Source organism: Manis javanica, chromosome 15 (assembly GCF_040802235.1).
Source record: "Manis javanica isolate MJ-LG chromosome 15, MJ_LKY, whole genome shotgun sequence".
NCBI lineage: Eukaryota > Metazoa > Chordata > Mammalia > Pholidota > Manidae > Manis > Manis javanica.
The window spans coordinates 59,280,777-59,303,097 of record NC_133170.1 but is presented as its reverse complement, the minus strand read 5'-3'; the positions used below and the strand labels follow the sequence as shown (position 1 = coordinate 59,303,097).

General features: G+C 47.0%; 1 protein-coding gene across 3 annotated transcripts in view; it reads right to left on the bottom strand.

Annotated features, from left to right (window-relative positions):
- Positions 1-22,321, bottom strand: part of ITGA9 (integrin subunit alpha 9) — a 355,701-nt gene that overhangs the window by 182,645 nt on the left and 150,735 nt on the right. For all 3 annotated transcript variants that reach the window (XR_012125479.1, XR_012125480.1, XM_073222610.1), the window contains exon 16: positions 12,297-12,446. Coding sequence is in view for 1 of the 3 variants with exons in the window: in XM_073222610.1 (XP_073078711.1) it covers positions 12,297-12,446 (150 nt within the window). In the remaining 2 variants the exon portion in view is untranslated. The remainder of the gene's footprint in view (positions 1-12,296; positions 12,447-22,321) is intronic.

Below are 22,321 nucleotides of genomic sequence, written 5' to 3'. Positions count from 1 at the left end.
CGTCGCCTTCCTACCCCTTAAACAGTGAGGAGGGGCAGCTGCAGTTTCTGCCCCAGCCAGTCTGCCTCCGGGGCACATGCACTCGTTTGCTCTCACTCGCCACGTGCTTGCGGGAAGACTTTCAGTGAGGCAGCACGATACGGAAGAAACACCCAGCAGGCTTGAAGACCTGGGGAAAAGCCATGATTTTCTTCAAAAAAGAGTTTTGGAGGACTAGAGCCACTTTTTCATACACTGGAAAGGTAAATATACCATTAAAGAAGAAATTCAATAGGCCCATGCAGAGGCAGCCCGGCCTTTGAGGGCTGGGGGTCTCTGCTCCTTTGCTCTTGGGGTCAACCCCACAGGGGAGCCTGAGACACGGAGATGCAGCCAGACCCCCCTGTCAGGGAGACGGCTGTTCTCCTCACGTGTGCTTCAAACGAGATGAGGCCATGGCGGCTTCTCTGAAAAGATTACACAGAAGTTGATGCCTATGTAACTGGGGCCCATCTAGTTGAAACAGGGGTGGGGGTGGAAATGGCTTCCTCTAGCACCACTTCTCCTCTGCTGTGCCAAGCTGCTACCCTGAATCCAGATGAACTCTAGACCCCCCACCCCTGGTTGGACAGTGTCTGAAGCCCGTCTAAAGGCTGGGATGTCTGGGGTGATTCTGCTCTCTCCTTTTTCATCCTTCCATCCACTCTGCTTTCCATCCTTCTGTGGAAACTTTATATATGATAATGAAAACAAACTCTAGAGCTGGCACTTTAAGCCAGCTGGGGGCCTCACTGGGAAAGTACTACCTAATGTCCAGGCTGGACAAATGGTGAGCTCTGGGGGGCACTGGTTATACTCTTACACACCCACACCCTGAGGGGTCCAGGGTGGCAGAAAGGGATGGTGATGACTGCCAGGGCAATGGAGGGCCCAGGTCATGGCTTCAACACAGCTGAAAATTAGTATTACAGTAAAATAGTTCACTTCGTACTGGAAAGAGGAAGAAGTGTGCATGCTCAACACAGCCAGTGCCTTTTCTCTCACCAGCCATATTTCCTCCATCTTGTTTTTCTGAAAGGAGGCACGTACATAAATGTCCTGTGGTGCGTGTAAGTCACCCTAAATCACACACCATGCTCTCCTGCATGGCAGGAATTCCCAGGTAGTTCACAGAGCACATTTCTTTTATTTATACAGCTTTGCTGAATCTGCCAGTGAGGAAATTCCAATACAACGTCCAGCCTTTGCAGGGTGACCTGGTCTTGGTTCTTTCCGAAGGGTTCTTCCAACTGAGATGGGTTTACTGAGCATCTACTAGGGGCCAGGCCCTGTGATAGGCATGAGGGATCAGCCTAAATAAGAAAAAAAGGATCTGTGCCCTCATTGAGCTTCTAGTCTAGTGAGGAAGACAGAAAAGCAATTAGACAAAACAATAACAAATCAGGAGGGAATCAGAGAGCTAAGTCAGAGAGTGCAGGGTAACTGGGGACAGTTCTCTGAGGAGGTGATTTTTAGGCTGAGACCTAAAGAATGAGGAACTGGTTGAGAGGAAAGTATGGCAAGAGTTTTATAGAAGTGGAATCAGCATGTGCAAAAGGCCTGAGGAAGGAAAGGGCTGGTATTTTAGGGTGGTTGGAGAGCAGAATGTGGGTAGCACTGGATGATGCTGGAGAAGCCAGGGCCCCCTTGGGCACGGCCTTTGGGACCTTAGCAAGAGTCTGGATTTTCTTCAAAGAACAGAGATAAACTACAAGGGGCAGGGGTTATACATAGAAGTGACTTGGTCCAGGTGAGACAAGAAGGTGACCTGGACTAGAGTGGAGGCAGTGGAGATGGAGCAGAGGAGGGACTCATGCGGCATTTAAGCTTGTGAAGGTACAGCTGAATCCAAGTTCCCTTACACTGTCCATCTCCGCATCTTTCTCCCTCTTGGAAAGGGGCATCTCTAGGCCTTTAGCAAGAGTCTGGATTTTCTTCAAAGAACAGAGATAAACTACAAGGGGCAGGGGTTATACATAGAAGTGACTTGGTCCAGGTGAGACAAGAAGGTGACCTGGACTAGAGTGGAGGCAGTGGAGATGGAGCAGAGGAGGGACTCATGCGGCATTTAAGCTTGTGAAGGTACAGCTGAATCCAAGTTCCCTTACACTGTCCATCTCCGCATCTTTCTCCCTCTTGGAAAGGGGCATCTCTAGGCCTCACAAATGAGGGCCACTCAGTCCTAAAGATCATGAGAGGGCCCCTGAGAACCACCCCAAATCCTTAGATGCTGCCATTGCCTCCTATCCAGGCCACCTTCCACCAGCCAGCTTAGATTGGACAGACCCTCGGTAGAAAGGAACCAGCTTCAGCAGAGCACCTGTTCCCTCCAGAGCCCTGACGAGACACACTGCCGGGGAAGAGATGGAGGCTTGCAGGGGCTGGGGGACTTGCCTTCCAAGGAAGCCACCTCACCATCTCAGTGCTGAGAGCACATGATTTCATGTAATCCCCAGTCAGCCACAGGTCAGCAAAGCAGATGACAGCATGCCAAGGGAAAGGTGTAAACAGGGACCCTCACTTGCCCCCTGACCCTGGTGGGTATGGTCTGCTCTGGGCTGGAACCCTGATATTCTCACTCCAAAGCCTGTTGCCTTCCCCAGAGAAGCCAGGGAGAGAAAGCAGAACTCGGTTCTCTGAGGTGTGGTGTGTATTTGTGTGGAGAAAATGGAACTTCCTGAGCAGGACTCCCACCTGGCCTTAGTAGCACCCACTGTGTATATAATAAGGGCATGTTTGCAGTCACAGGTGCACCAGTCCAGGGTAGGGGTAGAGAGGAAACACCAATTCTCTCCTCTCCTCCGTTCCTGGTATGTAATTGGTCAGGTGCCCACAAGTCACCAGGGATCCACCCACAGAGTTCCACATGGTGTGGTAGGTCGGCCAAGCATGAGCAGACAGGGAGAGCTGAGCAGCTGGGGTTTGGAGTAAGGAGAGACTGAGTCGTGAGAATAAACCCTTTCATTCCTAACTTCTCTCCCTTGTCTTCCTTCAGTCTCATCCAATTCAAAGAGAACTTGCCCTAGGCAGGAAAGCCCTTCCTCCCAGAGCTACAATTTATTTTCTATTGCTGCAGTAATAAATTACCACAAATTTAGCAGCTTAAAATAGGGCAATTTTTTTTTTTGTCTCACTGTTCTGTAGGTTAGATGCCTGGGTGGGTTTGGCTGGTTTCTCTGGTCTGGGTTTTACAAAGCCCAAAACAAGGTGTTGCCTGGACTGGGCCCTCATCTGGAGGGTCTGGGGAGAATCTACATCCAGGCTTATTCAGGCTATACTCAGAGCTCAGTTCCATGTGGTTGCTTTCCTGGCTAACACTTACCTGGAGTCCCTCTCAGCCTCTTCAGGTTGCTAAATGCTTGTCAAGCTGTTCCTCTCTCTTCAAAACCAGCAACAGCAAGTAAAATCTTTCCCATGCTTCAAATCTCTCTGACTCCTCCCTCTGCCTCCTGCATCTTCCCTCCAACTGGACAAAGACTGGGCCACCTAGATAATCCAGGAATACTCTCCCTATTCTGAAGTCCATAACCTTCATTACACCTGCAAAGTCCTTCCTGCCATGTATTGTATTCACAGTCCAGGAATCAGGACATGGACATCTTTGGGGGCCTGGAAGTCCAGCCCCAGCCAGGTCTTTGGGGGCCCTCTGAGGAACAGCAACTATGATTTTCAAAGGTCTCCTCTGTGAACAGGTTCTGAAGAAGGGGTCTCTGTCATAACCACTGGTATGAAGGGGAAAGATAAAGGACCCCTGGGTGATAAGCCCAGTGACAAGCTGGCTTCTTCCCACATGGGCCAGCCAGCTCCCCAGGACTGTCTCAGTTCCACACAGTTTCAGCAGCCGAGACCTGCCAGTAACTAATAGTGAGTGCATCAGCTAGGGGCATCACACAGAACCTCCAAGAACTCCCCAGCAGACCTCTGGGTGGCTGTGACAGCTAACACCTCGCCAGGCCCAGGCCTACCACCCCTAGAAGCACATCTCTGATCTCCCTGCATTCATAAAGATGCAATGGTCTCCTGTGCCCTGGAGAATCAAGTCCTACTTCACCACCAGTGAACAAGTGGCCTTACAATGCATGACTGTATCTGTGGTCCTGAAGCCCCGTACATCCCCCCACCAGATACTCAACCACTTGGAGGCTGTCAGTATCCAGCTGTCCCACCTCCTGTCAGTCAAAGCCCACTAGCCCTGAGTGTCTAAACCCTAGTTCTTCCTTAAGATGCTGGCTGTTTAGCCCTTTCTCTGCAGAACACCTCCCCCTCAGCTGGAAGTGGTCTCTGGAGTGAAATTCAAACACTAATCTGAAGCCCACTTTCTGCCCCATGTAAGTCCCTCCTGTACTGTCTGTAAATCCATTGTGGCAGTGATGTTTTATCATTTCTATCAAAGTTTTATATGAGTAGACACATAATTGACTGAATTGCTCTTTGAAAAACTCTCCTAGTTAATGAATAAAACAAGTTGGATTTTTTTGTTTGTTGATTGGTTGGTATCAGATATCCCCCAAGGCAGTAGAAATGTATGCTCATTAGGCTGTGTGTCCTATGGGGTCTGAAGTGTTGGAGCTCCACTATTTCACACAGCACGCAGAATCCTGACCCCTTCTCAGCATTGGGAGCCACCCGACTATTCACTCACACAGCCTAGCCCCACGCCAGACCCACATTCTCCCAAGACTGTTCTTCACTCAGCAGAGGGAAGGCGGGGACCCCTGCCTGTCTCTCACACTCCCACTCACAACAGAAAGCCTCAGGACCATGGGTAAGCCTGTACCTAACACGCTCGGATCACTGTTTCCACGGGACATTCACAGACTGTGTAGTTATTCCACCTGAACTAGGCTATTGATGGGGGCAGCCGTTGACTCTGACAGCTTGCCATGATTCAATCCACTCTGCTGCACAATTCTGTGTACCAGTATGGGCTCAGTGCCCTTCAGTGGAGAGGAAGGCATTTAAATCCTGATGTTATCTGGCAACACGACTTAGAGAACTCCAGTGGGTTCACTCCTTCCTATGAGAGAGGTTAGATGCTCTTTGTGGAACTGTCATATATACACACACAGGTTAACAATCAGCTCTGCTTCCTGGAACTGGCCTAGTTCTCAGAATCTTTCTTTCCCTCAAACTGAGCTAACATCTGGGAGACACATGGAGAGTGATCTTTTTTTTTTTCATCATCAAGAGAAGGAGGAAAAGCAAGAGTAACTCTCCCAGAAGTTTTCTCAGGCTCCTGGACAATCTTCCCAATCTAAGAACAACATTTTTCTTTCATTTTAATTTCAACCAAAGAATCACATGCTTAAAAAAAATAGTAGTCCTGCCATACACACCCTATACTGAGTCTTGCTTTCAAGGGGCAACCACAATGACCCACATCCATGTATATTTCTTTTGACAATTATTTCCATACCTCTAGAAAACAGGCTAACACTATTTATTCTTGACTCATCAGACATTATCGTGAATTCCTGCCATGGGCAAGGATTTATCTCCCCTATATCATGGCTCCTTTCCCTCCACCTTCCTAATTTGACAGGCAAATCATTACTTTTAGCTCCTCTGCTGCAGCGATTTGCAAATATTAGCTGCATTAGGATCAACCGGTCAGCTTGCTCAAACAGCTCATGGCACCTCAACCCCGTCCCAGTTTCTCATTCAATGGGCCTGGGGTGGGGCTCAAGGATTTTCATTTCTCACAAGATCCCCAGAGAGGCTGACGTTGCTGTTTCAGCGACAACACTTTATGAATCACTTCTCTACTTAAAATGCTCTGCCGTTTTAAGTTATAAGCAACTATTCCTTGTTTCATTGAGTTTTGCAAGATCTCTTGAGTCACTCATTTAAAAGATTAAGATACTAAGAGAACACTTTTTTTTAACCTCTACACACTCTAATTTAATGAGATTTACATTTTATACTGTAACCATAGCTCTGCTTTGCACTTGATTTGTAATTACTGAAGACCAGTAAATACTGCCAATGTCTTATGGATGCATCATTATTGTTCACAGTACAGCCAAGATGAATGTCATGGTTGCATATCCTTCTCTAAAAATGCCAAGTTAAAACCTAGGATACTCAACTTTGACCTAAGGGAGAATATGTCTAGCATCACGGTCATTTTCTTCATTATTTTCTTCTGCTTGGTCAAAATCCCATGATATTTTGTTTTATATCGGAACCATGGAACATAGACCAGATTTCTATTTTTCTGGGAGTTTTTGATTACCTTTTTCTCTCATCCTGAGAAGAAATATATTCCACCTACACTGTATCCTAAATTTTTGCTACTTTCTTGTTATTCTATCTGTTGCTAGCTTCATTCTCCTTGAAGTTCACTGACTGATACTCTGTTCTAAATTGATCAACTGATTTTGAGACTTTCTGCAGTTGTTCTCCTGGGATTTCTTGTTGTTAGATACTGGGAGTTAGTTCCACAGTTTTCCGTATCTTTTTGTGCGTGTGTTTTTTTTTTATATCGTTAATGTACAATTACTTGAACAACATTATGGTTACTAGACTCCCCCTATTATCAAGTCCCTGTCACATACCCCAATACAGTAACTATCCATCAGCGTAGTAAGATGCTATAGAATCATTATTTGTATATACTGCCTTCCCCATGTCCCCATCCCCTTACATTATGTGTGCTAATCGTAATGCCCCGTTTTCCCCCTTATCCTTCCTTTTCCACCCATCCTCCCCATTCCTTTTCCCTTTAGTAACTGTTAGTCCATTCTTGGGTTCTGTGATTCTGCTGCTGTTTTGTTCCTTCAGTTTTTGCTTTGTTCTTATACTCCACAGATGAGTGAAGTCATTTGAGAAATCATCTGATACTTGTCTTTCTCCACCTGGCTTATTTCACTGAGCATAATGCCCTCTAGCTCCATCCATGTTGTTGCAAATGGTAGGGTTTGTTTTCTTCTTATGGCTGAATAATATTCCATTGTGTATATGTACCACATCTTCTTTATCCATTCATCTACTGATGGACACTTAGGTTGCTTCCATTTCTTCATATAGATGGGTCTTGCTTTTTAATCCATTGAGTGACTATGTCTTTTGATTGGTGCATTCAGACCATTTACATTTAGGGTGGTTATAGACAGGTATGTACTTATTGCCATTGAAGGCTTTAGATTCATGGTAACCAAAGGTTCAAGGGTAATTCCCTTACTATCTAACAGTCTAATTTAACTCACTTTGTGTGCTTTACAAACACAACCTAAAGGTTCTTCTTTTTTTTTTTTCCTCCTTTTTCTTCCTCCTCCATTCTTTGTATGTTATGAATCATATTATGTGCTCTTATTCTCTCCCTTGGGTGACATCTATTTAGGCTTAGGAATACTTCCATCTATAGGAGTCCCTCCAAAATGCACTGTAGAGGTGGTTTGTGGGAGGTAAATTCTGTCAACTTTTTCTTACCTGAAAATTGTTTAATCCCTCCTTCAAACTTAAATGATAACCTTGCTGGGTATAGTATTCTTGGTTCAAGGCCCTTTTGCTTCATTGCATTAAGTATATCATGCCACTCCCTTCTCGCCTGTAAGGTTTCTGTTGAGAAGTCTATTGATAGCCTGATGGGTTTTCCTTTGTATGTGATATTTTTTCTCTCTCTAGTTGCCTTTAAAAGTCTGTCCTCATCCTTGATCTTTGTCATTTTAATTATTATATGTCTTGATGTTGTTTTCCTTGGGTCCCTTGTGTTGGGAGATCTATGCACCTCCATGGCCTAAGAGATTATCTCCTTCCCCAGATTGGGGAAGTTTTCAACAATTACCTCCTCAGTAACACTGTCTATCCCTTTTTCTCTCTCTTCTTCTGGTTCCCCTATAATATGAATATTGTTCCATTTGGATTGGTCACACAGTTCTCTCATATTCTTTCATTCTTAGAGATTCTTTTTTCTCTCTGTGCTTCAGCTTCTTTGTATTCCTCTTCTCTAATTTCTATTCCATTTACCATCTCTTCTACTACATCTAATCTGCTTTTAAATCCCTCCATTGTATGTTTCATTTCAGATATGGAATTTCTTAATGATTGAATCTCCGAGTTAAATTCGTTCCTGAGTTCTTGAATATTTTTTTGTACCTCCATAAGCATGTTTATGATTTTTATTTTGAACTCTCTTTCAGGCAGATTGGTGAGTTCAGTTTCATTAGGCCCTTTTTCTGGGGTTTGTGAGATTTTGGTCTGAACCATGTTCTTTTGATGTTTCATATTTCTGTGTGGTGCCCACTAGTGCCCAGAAGGTCCAGTCTCTGGAGCTGCTCATCCACTAGAGTGAGGCTGGGGGTCATAGGGGAGTGGAGCTGGTGCCTGGGGGGAGGAATGATCTGTTTCCTGATTTCTGTCTGCGGTGCCTGTCTCCAGGGTCAGAGCCAGTGGGCCGAGCACACAGGTGTAAGCCTCTGTGCCTTGCATCTCTAGCTGTTGTAAGCTGAGCCTCCTTCTGGCTGGCCTAACACCAGCACAGTAATTGCCGGTTTGTGAACTGGTGCCAGCAGGCTAGGAGGAAGGTGCAGCAGCTGAGTGTCACTGTGGCGTCCTCGGAGCTGAGTAGGCAGCCAGGGGGATGGGGTGCCTGAAGCTCCTCAAAATTCCCAACCTGCTGGTCAGAGCGTGCCCAGACAACCTTGCCCAGCTCTCCCCTCCCCTGCACAGCAAGCTCCACGCAAACCCTGCTCCTTCAGCAGCCCTCTCGCTGCTAGGAAGCCTCTCAGACTCCCTGTCTCTCCTTTGTCCCCGAGCGGCAGGTGTGGATCCCCTCCTCCACAAATGGCCGGAATCTCAGTCTCTCAAGCACTCCACCTGTCTGAGCTCCCCAACATCCAGAGCACCACGCAGTGTAGGTTTCTGCTTCCAAAGCTGACCTCCAGGGCTGGTGTTCAGCAGTTCTAGGCTTCCACCCCTTCCCCTGCTCTGTTTCTCTTCCTCTGGCAGGGGAGCTGGGGTGGGGGAAGGGCTTGGGTCCCGCTGGATTAAGGCTGTCATATGTTACCCTGTGTTTGTGAGGTCTGCTCTGTTCGTGAGGTCTGCATGCAGTCTGGTTCAGCCTTCTTTCTTGTTGCTGTTTTAGGCTTAGTTGTAGCAATTAACTATATTTTCATACTATTTGTGGTTTTGGGAGGAATTCTCTGTCTCACCTCTCATGCCGCCATCTTGAATTCCCAGTTTTTTGTATCTTATAACATTTTGCTCCTTCCAGTTGTCATTATTTTGTTGGAGTGCATCTCAGGTAATTTCCTTGGAAGTTACTAAGAAGATAAACTTTGGGTCCATGCTTGTCTGAAAAATGACCTTATTTCAACCTCACACTTGATTGTTAGGCTAAGCATAAAATTCCAGTTTCAAAATCACTCTCTCTCTGAACTTTGAAGCCTGAATTTCACTCTATTCTAGCTTCTAATCTTGCCATTATGAGTCTAATGGACTACTTACTGTGACTCTAATTCTGTTGTTAGCTGACTTATATTCCCAACTACCACCATCCTGTCCCCCCTTGTCCTAAGAGCATTTAGAATTTTCCTTAAGCCTCAGGAGTAGTGACATTTCAAAACGATGCATCTAGGATATTTTTGGTTCACCTTGCTTATAAGTTGGTGGGTCCCTTTAAATGAAAAAACAAGGTTTCACTTTAACTCTAGAAAGTTTTATTTTATTGTCTCTCATAATTTCTTTTTCACTTTCTGCTTACTTTTTCCTGGTATTTCTCTTACTTGAAGTAGGACCTTGGAGATTAATCCTTTACCTCTCTTTTCTATTTATCTACAGTTCTACTTACTGGGAGATTTCTTACCATTATCTTCTAATCCCTCGAAATTTTTGCCTCTGCAACCATGTTAATTTTCAGGAACACTTTTCCTGTCCTGATTCTTCCCTTTAAAAATTAGTAGGATTCCAACCATTTTCTAATGGATGGAGTACATTCTTAAATCTCCTTATGTTTGTTAACAGATTTTAGGGTGGTTTTAAAATTTTTATCATCTCTTCTAGTCCCTGAATAATTTAAGGTAGTTATTCTGTTAGTTTACTCTGTTTTGTTTCTTGATGTACCACATTTCTCCCCCACTCTCAGGCTTCTCTGGTTGCCCAGTCATATTTAAGAGTAAGGTAAAAGGGCTGATTAGAAAATCTGTGGATGTGTTTGGGTAGATAGTGGGAGAGGAAGAGAGTTCTTAGAAGTAAGACTCTCCTTGGGGAACCAGCCCACTCATACTATCTCAAGCAGTTTTTCAGTTATTTAGAGAAGAAAGTGCTGGCTACTTGCTATTTGCATGCCTGAAGTAGGGAGGAATGGGAACAGGGGTGAAAAGCAACCTGCCACATACCAACCTTCACTTAAGACCCCTTTCCCTGCTTCAGCCCTGCTCCTCACTCGTGCATTCCTCTGTAACCGCTGCCTGGCCATGGCCGTAGTCTTGGGATCCACGTAGGCAGGCACCCAGCCCTCTGGGTAACTCCAAACAGTTACCATACTCTCTCACTAGCTGATGCCCCTTCCTCCACAGAGCTCTCCTCCCTTTGCTGCTCATTTATAGTCACTGTAATGGGGTCTCAGGAGGCAGAGATATAAGCCTGTGTGCTTGGTTGGCCATCCTGAACCAGAAGTGACCAAGAACAGCATTTTAATACTCATCTCTCCCTGCACCTCTAGCTTTGATCAGGCTCATTTACCGAGTCCCCAGCCTACCCTCCTGCTCCCACTTCACTGTCAGAGGATGACATCAGTTTTTGCCTCCCAGTCAAAGCAGAAGCACCCACATCCTGCCTTGTCTTTGCATCTTTGTCTCCTCTCCCTTCTCCCTGCCTTCTCCATGCTGCCCATCCACTAAGACAGCCCAGTCCTCCCAGTCTCCATCTTTACTCCCCAGGAGCTGGCCCCAAGCATCAGTGCCCAGCAGGACACACCAGCCAAGGTACTCTGAAAGCAGTGCATGTCTGAATTCAAAAGATGAACCCGAACAGTACTGTCAGTAGGTTGTGCATCCATGTAGCAGAGGCTGTCAGCCCCACCCTCACCCTTTACAGCTGCCGCCCCACCCCCGGCTCATGTGTGTAGGCAGCTGATGCCTCCCACCTGCATCCTCTCCAGAGAACTGGTTAGCAGCTGAAAGGAATCTCCTTCAAGAAGGATACGCTCCCTCCCACATCCCACAGCCAGCCACTGACTGACTGACACGGGGGACAGAAGGCCAGCCCCCTTGCCTCAAGGAGAGGAAAACTTCGGAGCAGTTTGTGCCTGAGTCCCCTGGCTCAGTCCAAGGCAAGATGTCAGTGGAGGCCACACCTGGCTTGGTCCCGTCCCTCAGCTCCTTACATGTTTCTCCAGAGAGAACAGCCTCAGTAGACCACATGCTCCCAAAATCTCTCTGACTCCACATGCCAGAGACTTTGGTAAAAATATCACACTTAACAGAACATCTGATGGACATCTTGAATCCCAAACACTTCTCTGTGGTTTTATTAACAACTCCAATCTGCAAGCCATGGGTCACTGTGCTGCTTGGAACCATCGGAAAAAACCAGGAAGGTGGGGCCGGTGGGTGGTCCCACGGTCTTGCCCCCACCCTCCACAGGAGTCTGATTTAGCCAAAAAACCATTTTTGCCTGACCTTCCCCAGTGTCCTGGATCTGTGGTGACCTTGGATAAGGAAAGATTTAAGACAGGCTTGGAAGCACAGATTCCTTGCTTGTCTCCCGCAGAGCCCTCAGCGCTGCACCTTGCCCAGCTGGCCTGGGCGGCAGCCTGCAGGGCTGCACAGAGTAAGTGAGCAGGCTCACTCCTGCCTGGGACGGCGCGCACCGCACACCACAGCAGTGCACCCGGCAATGTGGCGCTCGCATGCCCTCACCTTGAGCTGGCTCCAGGGATGCTTGGCCTGGGCATTTCTAGCTCAACCACCAGTTCCGGTTAAGGTGAAGTTCTCACTCCGTCACCCATTCATGCCCCCACCAATAAAACATTTATTGACCACCCACGTGCCAATCTAAGCTCTGGAAACAGCCTCGCAACGGGGGTCAAGTTCAGGGACCAAGTGATTGGTTCATCACCTCAAGGATTATAACTCTCTACTTGCTTAAAAACAGCGCCTGTGTTTGAATCATGTGGCTGTTAGAGGCAACCCCCAAAATCATATATTTTATCAGTTTGTACATCATGAAAGGGAGGCCCAGAGTCGGGGGTGCCTTAGCCACAGTCTCCCAGACTGCCTGGTGGCCACTATGCACCTGCCACTTTGGGTCCAGGTTGAGGGCTGTAAGATTCTGACCTGGTTCTTCTGAGCAATCTTCTGTCCCTTCTTCCAGCGGAGCACTGGTGACAGCGCCGGCAGTTCCCGCTCCTCCTGCCCAGTCACATGCTCACCCAGGCTGTAGGCGGCTTCGAACACGATGGGGCTGATGACGTCCTGCACTCTCCGCTGAAACAATAAACAAACATGCACGTTAACTGCTGACGCTGCTGACATTTGTGGAGCATTTCACAGTTTACAAAGGCCTCCCACATGGACTGTCTCATGTGATCCTCACAACGACCCCTGTGAGGTAGGGTTTGATCACTTTCACATTTTAGATGAGGTAACTGAGGCTGAGAGCAGTTAACGTCTTGTCCAAGGTCTGTTCATGAGCAGGGGCTCTGCTGCTCCACCTTGCATGGCACTAAATCATCTTCTCTTTAGCATATGGAAGACATTACCTTACGCATCTTCCAAACATTCTTAGAAGCCAGTTGGCAGGCAGGAGAGCATCTGGACTCAGAGGCAGTGCTAACCCTTTGCATTCGTGGGTTTTGATGATCAAAGGTCTTTTGTATTGAGATTAAAATGGATTCTGTGTTAGGGCAGGGGGCCCAAAGACCCTGAGGGGCCCGGTGTCTTCCCAGGGTTAGTCACCGGTGGAGCCAGGATGGAAAGTCTTACTACTCGCCTGTGTTCTTTCCTTTGGAGCCCAAGGACTTTAAGACTCAAGCAGACGATGGGTTGATAGCGCAGCAGGAAAGGAGAGGAAGGGAGGAAAGAAAGCAGATATACAGGGACCACCCACAAGATGCCAGGCGCTGTGCCAGGTGTTCTAGAGAGATGAACAACATGCCCAAATGCTGTGAGCAAGGGCATGTTCTCCACCGAGTGGAAAGGAAAAGAAAGGCGCAGGGCTAAGTTCCCCAGGGCATAAGGCAGATGAAGATTTGCAGTCACACCTTTTCGATCCTGGAGCTTTTGGCCTTTCTGCACAAGGGGTCACTGTCTCTGGGCACTCTGGGTCCCCCAAGCTCCCAAGCTGGAGTTAGAGGCAGGAGTAAAGGGGAGGTGGCCCCACATTCAGGCCAGCATGCCCCCTGAGGCGGGCTTCCAAGAGGAGCATGGCAGATCTGAGATGTGGCAGGATGAGCCGAGGGCCCCCACCCTGCATCTGTCACTGGAGAGATGGGACGGGGGGGCAGCAGTGGTCCAGTTGGGGAGTGAGGGGAACTGGGTGGTCGGCTGAGGCCAACCACAGGGCCCTTGCAGAGCCAAGGACTTCACATACTCTGATGGAATTTGGAGGTTAGTGCCTCTTCAAAGCGGTGGAACATTCTCAAGTTCCCAAGAGGCACCCAGTGCAGTCTGCTCCCACCCCACCCTGACACCCGTGCCCTTCTCTGGAGCAGACGCGCCTGTGGGTTTTGGGTATTGGGCCAGTCTGAGCATGTGCAGGCAAATAACTGTCATGACACACTGCTTTGTTTTCTTCATTCAGATGCATCCTGGCAATGGGCCCATGCCAGCACGTAGACTCCACCTCCCTGATCCCAGCACGTCATCACGGTGCCCGTACCCACGTGTTTGAACTCAAAGCTCAGCTAGTGGGTGGGCGGCAGCAATCTCCACCGTGGGGTCTGTGACTTCAGTTCCCTAGGAGGTGGGCACATAAAAGGGTCTGTGACCAAGTAAGTGGGGGAGATACCAGATTAACAAAATTAAAGAGGTTTTTATTATTTTGTTCTGTTTTTACTGCAGTTGTCTCCAAGAAAGAGGAGGGTGGGCCCAAGTTTACTGGGTCATGGAACCCTGTTTCCCCAGGGCTCCTCAGGACAGGATTGAGCAGACATGATCAGAGACAATGGGGGACAGAGCAGAAATCTCCTGCAGCCCCCCCAGGGAGGGCCAGGGCGGCACAGGCCAGGAGGCAGTGGGGCCACACCTGCGGCTGCTGGCTGTGGGGCATAGGGGACAGGACAAAGGACACAAATGGCTCTGGGGTGGGGGGCCTGAGTGACCAGCAGATGACTCACATTTGTGTTCAGGAAAGCATTCAACTGGGGAGAGATTCAATCATTCAGTGTAACTAAAATACAGGAACTCACCAGGGGAGTAAGGGGAGCCTTTGGATAAACTGTTTTCAGAAAATTCTCTTGACCTTCAGATTTCAGGAGCCCTTTAAAACCCGTGCCCTTCCTGGGAAGAAAACACACCCCTGGGATCCAGATCTCCTCTGCCTGCTGACTCTGCTAAATACAATTTAACAGGTCATATTTAACAGAAATAAACAGGTCGTCAGGGGGGCAACCTTAATATTTTTACAAATAAATGCTTTAGTGTCTTCCTAAGGCTGAGTAAGCTTAAGTGTTTGCATTTAAAGCCTTCATGTTGAAATAAGTCAGTGGTTACACTGTCATTTTGGGAGAGAAGTTGCCTACAGGGGTGGAGGAGACAGAGGTAACTTAACCTGTCCTGACCCCCAAATGTACTGCAGAAACCGGGCCAGCACACTTTCACTTAATGTGCATGACTCCTGAGTGGGCAGATTATTGCTCCCGTCTTATGGACAATGTAACAGAGGCTCAGGAGCTCAAACTGTGTTCTACCCCGAAGTCAGTAAGTGGTGGGACCAGACTCGTTCCTACAACCAGTACCAAGGCTACTTTCCCTGAAGTCTACAAAATACTCCTGAAAAATTGTCCCAACTACTTTAGGTTCTAACATCACCTGTTAACTTAAGAAGATACAGGGCAAGGGGGTATTTCTCAAAAGGGGGTATTTCTCAAAGCGTGAATCTGAGTAAGTGACAACTAAGAAACTGGCACTGTTCCCAAACAAGCAGCCACTCAAGCTGCGGTGGCCGTGCGGGGAGACGCGGTTTGTGGTAGAGCTTATCTGGGATGAGTAACCGACGCTGACATCCCGGGCCGCTGATGCTGAGTGCTAGCTCTGATTGCATGAACCTGTTTTAACAATTGAAAAATAGCTGCTTCGTACATGTGCCGCAGCTCTGGGCACATGAGGCGAGACTGAAGGCAGAGGAGGGCACAGTGACTGGGCGCCAGCCAACACCCCGGAAGCACAGCCCTCCTTTCCCCCAGTGTGTTTTATCCAAGCTGCAAAGGAAAAGGAGCGGCGACATTTGGGGCCGTCCCATCCCTTCCTCAAGTGCGGCTTCCCTCAGTCCAGCACTGCGATTCAGAGGAGAGCTCAGGGTAAAAAAGGCAGCAGCCTTCTGGCACAGGCTAGAATCACCAAAATGTTACTGTTTGAAAAAAAAAAAAAAAAGAAATCACCTTCAGAGACTGAAGTGCCTAAAGTTGAACACTTAGTCTCATAGACCAAAAGGCAAGAACCTACCTTTTCCCGCTGATGATCTATTGGTGTCTCCAGTGTCTGAAAACAGAAGGGAGTGCATGAAACCCCAGGCTGGAGGCAGATCCGCAGCTGAGGTGCTACAGGGAACTTATGTGCCTTCTGAAATCTACTGTGTGATTAGTATGTGCCGAGCAACATGTGGGCCTGAGGGTGACAGAGATGACAGCAATGACAGCCAAGTATAAAGGCACCAGGACAGACTGTGGGACTGCAGATGGGAGCACTTGATTTGGACTGAGGGTTGGCAGGCTTCCCAGAGGAGGTACCTGGGCTTGGTGGTAAGAGAGAAGGACATAGCCAGAGAGCAGGAGGCATGGCCAGTCTAGCTGGGGAGGGGGGGGCGGGCAGGGTATTCTGTGGGTTGCACGTGATTCCCAAAGGTGGGAAAGTCAGCTTATAGGCACAAGTGGGGGAGTGGAGGCTGAAGCAGAGACCAAATCTCAGGGGGACTTAAAGGTTGTGTTGATTTCATCCTAAAGCAAAGAGCTGGGCGTGGGGGTGAGGTGAGGCTAGAGGCTGTGTTAAAGAAAAATCCCTCCGGCTTCTTGGATCTACAGTGGTGAGGCTGGAGGTAGGGAGGCTTGTAAGGTGGCTGGAGGAGGCTGTGTTCTAGAAAGATCTCTGTAGCTATAGAAGGAAGTGGATTGATGGCTAAGCCTGGGGATGAGAATAAGGAGGAGGCTGTCCTAGGGTTTCAAGGGGATGGAAGCCAGCTCACGGCAGTGAGGACAGAGAAGAGGGCAGGGACGTGGAGGTAAATGAAGAAGGAGATGACAGTATGCAGGGACTGGATGTGGGGACCAGAGAGACAGTTCTAGAAGATGCCTGGTGTTTGGCCTGGGTGAGTGACTGGACCCTGGAGCCATGCATCATCACAGGCACTGAGGACAAGTGCCCCTCAGGGCTGGGTATGGGCGTGGAACTCTGCACAAAATCACCTTCCTGCCTCCAAACACAAACTTCACAAGGCATCTCCCCATATATACAGATGTGCTCCCTTTTCTCTTCCAGAAAATTGTGCCCTGCCCCAGTGTCCAGGGCGCCTTCCTGGTACTGGCTAGAGACCCGCCACAGGCCCTCTGCCTTTACCATGAGCTGGCCCACCCATCTGCAGGGGGATGGGCTCCGACCTCCTTCGGACTCTATCCTCGTCCTTCACAGCCTGCCTCACAGGCAGGGATGCTCCCGTGGGGCCCCGAGGGAGGACTGCAGGGTGCGCTGAGGCCATCCCACAGATGCCTGTTTCTTCATTGGCAATCCCGGGGCTTTCCCTTCTAATTAACTGCCTTGCTTTGAAAATGAAATAGAAATAACAGGTGGAAAATCCAGCAGGGAGGCCCACGGCAAGCAGGCGCCACCCACCTTCTCCCAGAAGAAGACAGTCTGCCCTGCTATCCCAGGGTGTCCAAGCAGCTATCAGCATCTGAGGCCCCAAGTCTTCTGTCTCCTTTCTGGGACTCCAGATTCTCACTGGGGAGTGTAAGTAGCATCAAATCTCAAGACCCTGCCTGCCCGGCCAGAGGAGGCTCTGTATTACTGCTGGGAAGCAGTGTCCAGGGGGACTCCATTCCAACCCTGCTCCAGAACCCTGCCCCGAGCCATGTGAATCAGAAACCTACCACCTCACAGCTGCTTTCTAAGAATGAAGGGTTTTCATCCCCCTTAGATAACTAGCAGCCACAGGAGTAAACTAAATGAAAACAGGAAGGTGAGGGCTCGTTTTAAATTTGCAAATAACACAGGAGGCCAGCAAAAAAGCCATTAACATTAAGCCAGATAACTGGCTTGGGAAAGCCTCTAAGTGTCTTAAAGAGGCCTCAAGAATGTTTCTCTTTCCGAAAGAGATCTTTTTGTGCCTTCCATCCTGCACCCCTTCTCCCTACACCTGTACTGCTTACAATTACCTCGCAGGTACTCCTAGAAAGGACCATTCTGTGTTCATAATGATTAGAACGGCAGTTAAAATGTTCTAGGCAAATTTAAAAAAATCTCATAAACTTGGAGATTCTTTTAAATGCAAACTGAGGATTTGTATTTCTAGTAATAATAGAGTAACAGCGAAGATCTACCCTCCCGCTGAGAACTCGAAAAGCTGGAAAGTGCCACATTCACACATACTCAGGCATGTGCACATGCACATACCTGTTTACAGGTATCAGGGAACTATTAAGACAGCCAGGACTTCAGAGTCTGGGACCCCAAAGAGGTGGAAAGAACACTGAGGTGACCGACATGTAGCAGCCCTCTCCCCTTGAGCTGCTGACAGATTTGGAAGCAGTGGGAATGAGAGGCTAAGAAACTGTACGTGAGGTGGTGACTAAGAGGCAAGTTTTTGAGCTTCTGAACTGAGTTTCTGGCAGTCTTATGAGCCTGTGAAAACAAAACTTAAGGCTTAGGGCTACTAAAGCTACCAAGACTTGAGGGTCAAGATCCCAAAAAGAAGGGAAGCATTTAGTGGTAGGTGGGATATTCTACCCATGTTTGCCCTCAAGGCATTTGTTGATTCCACAGCAGCAATGGGCTGTGAGGCTAAGAAGTCAGGCAGAAGGCTGCAGCTAAGGTGCTGAGAAGACAAGAGAAGGGAGACTGGACATAGCAGGAGAGAAGACCAGTGATCCAGAAGGTAGGTCAATAGAAAATATCCAGATTGACGCATGGAAAGGACAATGGATAGAACATTCAGAGATAAACAGGAGTGACATCCAGGAAACAGTGCAAGGAATAACATACTTATAATGATATAATAATCTTTATGTAAAATACCTAGCACAATGACTAGCATAAGTAGGTGAACAATAAATGGTGGCTATTATTTTTAGGGTAATTTTAAAAATGGCAACCTTGATAAGGAAATCTATAAAAACTGCCCTGTTGAAAAATGACTCCTTATGAAATGTACATGTAGCAAGGAGCTATTTCCCATTTTACAAGAGAATAAACTGAGGCCAAGTGTGGTCTCATTTAGAGTCCTATAAATTAAAACATTAATGAAAATTTAAATTAAAACCAAGGGAGAAAATCCTAGAAATAATTTTAGAGCTTTATGAAAAGCATAACCGACTACATAATAGTCTTACAAGACAGGATTTACACTGGGAAGAGATAAAGCTTATCTTAGGACGTGTTCAGTTATAAATATCGATTGGAGTCAGAGCTCTGAAAAACAGCTGAATTCAAAGAACTCCAGAAATCCTGCCATTACACCAGGAAATAAATGTTGAGCAAACCAGTGTATCTTGTTTCTGAAAGTTTCTCAATGAGATTAGGGATTTTAAGGGTGACAACACATTACTTTGCACATAATATCTTATTATGGACATGCAGATCTTTATTAGTCTGAAATGCACAATCCTCTGTCAAGGATCAGTACTCACAAAGGGCAAAAAAGCATCAGTTACTCTTCAGCTGACATTTTTGCATAAATTACCTATGAAAACTACATAAAACCACCAATGTTTTTGCCTCTTCAAAGATAAAACGACTAGCTGTATGTCTGGAAACTGTTTGCCTTTGTGTTTGAAGTTTGTGTGTGGGAGTTGCTTACATAGCTGATTTACATGTTTCTGTGCTCTGAGATTTTTGTTTTACTTCTTGCTGTCTGCATCCATTCCAAAACACGCTAATGGGAGATGAGAACTTTTGACAATTAGAAACAATATTCTAAGAATGTACCCCCTCCTTGTGTAACATTCTTTGCAAAGAGACATGTTAATTACATCATCGATGATTACATGCATCATTAGATGGATTAATAAACACCAGACAGAAGTGGCCCAACATAGAGATTATCCAGCTCATGCATCCCCCTGGGGGAAACTAAATTTCAGCTTCCAAGCTGGTGCTCCTCCCTCTCTTGATTCTCTCTTTCCATCTCCCATTCTCAAACCCTCAAGGCGGCTTCTAAAAATATTTATAGTTGAGTAAGAAATTAACACAAAAGAAAAATGCTGAAAATGTAACCCACAAAACAAAAATGGCCAGAGCTGACCCAGGCAGGTTGTCCTGCTCCACACTGCCCTTCACCCACAGTCTCAGTCCGAGCTGGCAGGTTGGCCTCAGTCCTCACCTTAGGACAGACTCTCTGGGGCCACAGAGTTAACAGTGGCCTTTGTAGTCAGTGGGCTCTGTCTGTTAGGGAAGCGGGGAGGGGGACCAACTTGGCTCAGCGGGCAGTTGAAAATTCCTGAGTTACAAATCTCTACATCTTGACCTGAAAGCAACCCTATGAGAAAGGGGATGCAGGGGGTTCAGGAGAGCCAAGTGCATCTGCTCAGGTCTGACTGCTGGCCCACCTGTGCCTCTGCCCACTGCTGTCCCCACATCTGGATGCCCTTCTCCCCAGAGCATGATCCACCCTCCCAGGCCCAACTCAAGGCAGCCCCTGCTATGAGACTCCTTGAGGATGCTGCCCCCATGTCCTCCATGGCTCTTAATTATTTTCTGTCTTCTATTGCTGTCTTACCCTGATTCTAAGGACACCCCCCACCTCCAACCTCTGGTTAAAGTTTCTGAAGTGGGGTTACATTTCAGCATTGAATGATCTGTTATTCTGCATCCCCTCCTCACCCCTGCCTGGAATGCTGGCACACATAGTTAGCAGGGTGGGAAGTGGGAAAGCTAGAGCCAGCCCATGGGTGCTAACTGTGGCCATGGGCACCAGATCTCAGTTCTGTTGGGAGCTCGCTGTGCCGCTGGGACAATACCAAGTGTGCTCTTGCCTGAAGCAGGAGAGCGAGGCGGCAGTAGCCAGGACCCAGTGCTCAGGTCAGGGTGGGAATGACAGGTGTGTACGGGCGGGAGGTGGAAGGTAATAGGCGGCATCATGGTTGACCCCTCCAAAGGAATGTCCACAGGCTGCCTTCAACCAACACTTGGTTGCTGTGTCTGTGCCAGGCCCTGTATCAGGCACAGGGAAGCAGAGGGGAAGCAGGCAGGAGGGTGTGAGCAAAAATGCCATGAGGTGGGGAAGGAACCCATTCAAGAAGTGCAGGAACCTGAGGAGAGGGAGCTGCTCCTGACCCAGAGCGGGGTGGTAGTAGGGGGGATGTGTCAACAGTCCTCCGAGGAGGGACCACACTCCCCGATTTCAAACTGCACTGCAGTGGGGTGCAGGAACAGAGACATAGACCAATGGAACAGAATGCAGAGCCCAGAAATAAACCCATGCTTATAGGATCAACTACTATATAACAAAGGAAGCAAGAATATACAGTGGGGAAAAGACAGTCTCTCCAATAAATGGTGTTGGAAAAACTGGACAGCCACATGCAAAAGAATGAAACTGGATCACTGTCTAACACCATACACAAAAGTAAACTTGAATGGGTTGAAGACTCAAATGGGAGACATGAAACCATGAAACTCTTAGAAGAAAACATGGGCAGGAATGTTGAACATCAGCATGAGTAACATTTTTCTGGATATATCTCCCAAACAAGAGCAAAAACAAACAAGTGGGAGTACATCATACGAAAAGCCTTCTGCACAGCAAAGAAAACCATCAACAAAACAAAAACACAACCTACTGAATGGGAGAAAATATTTGCAAATGATATAACATCCAAAGTATATAAAGAACTCATATAACTCAACACCAAAAAAATATATAATAATCCAATTTAAAAATGGGCAGAGGACCTGAAAAGACATTTTTCCAAGGACATACAGATGGTCAACAGACATATGAAAAGATGCTCAACATCACTAATCCTCAAGGAAATGCAAATCCAAATCACAATGAGACATCATCCCATGCTTGCGAGAAGGGCTACCATCCAAGAGACAGGAAATAGCAAGCGTTGCAAAGTATGTGGAAAAAAAGGGAACCCTCCTACACTATTGGTAAGAATGTAAATTGGTCCTGCCACTAGTGGAAACAGTATGGGGGATCCTTTAAAAATTAAAAATAGAAATACCATACCACCCAGCAATTCTACTTCTGGATAGCTACCCAGAGGAAACAAAAACATTACTTTGAAAGGATATATGCACACCTAAGTTTACTGCAGCATCATTTACAATAGTAAAAATATAGAAACAACCAAAATGTCTATCAACAGAAAGACAACAAAAATGTGGCACATATACACAATGGAATGTTACTCAGCCATTAAAAAATGAAATCTTGCCATTTGTGACAACATAGATGGACCCAGAGGGTATAAGTGAAATAAGTCAGAGACAAATACCATATAATTTCACTTATATGTAGAATCCAAATAAAAAAATAAAATGAATGAAAAACCAGAAATAGAGTCTAAACACAGAAAACAAACTGGTGGTTGCCTTTGAGGGAATGGACAGAGTGAAATAGATGAAGAGGATAAAGAGGAATAAATGTCCAATTATAAAATAAATAAGTTGTGGAGATGAAAGTACAGCATAGAGAATAATCAGTGATACTGCAATAACTTCGTATGATGACAGATGGTAAGCTTATCCTGGTGAGCATTTCATAATGTATATATAATTGTCAAATCCCGTGTTGTACTCTGAAGACTAGTATTATATATCAACTATACTTGTGATAAAAAAGAGAGGAGGTTTCTCTGGCAGAAGAACTGGAAGTTCATGAGGCTGATGGGGGAATGGGAATGAGAGTTGTGGCAGTTGGTGGAGACAATCTGGAGGTCAAATGAACAGCTGCCTGTCTGTAGCACAGAGGCAGCAGACAAGGTAGA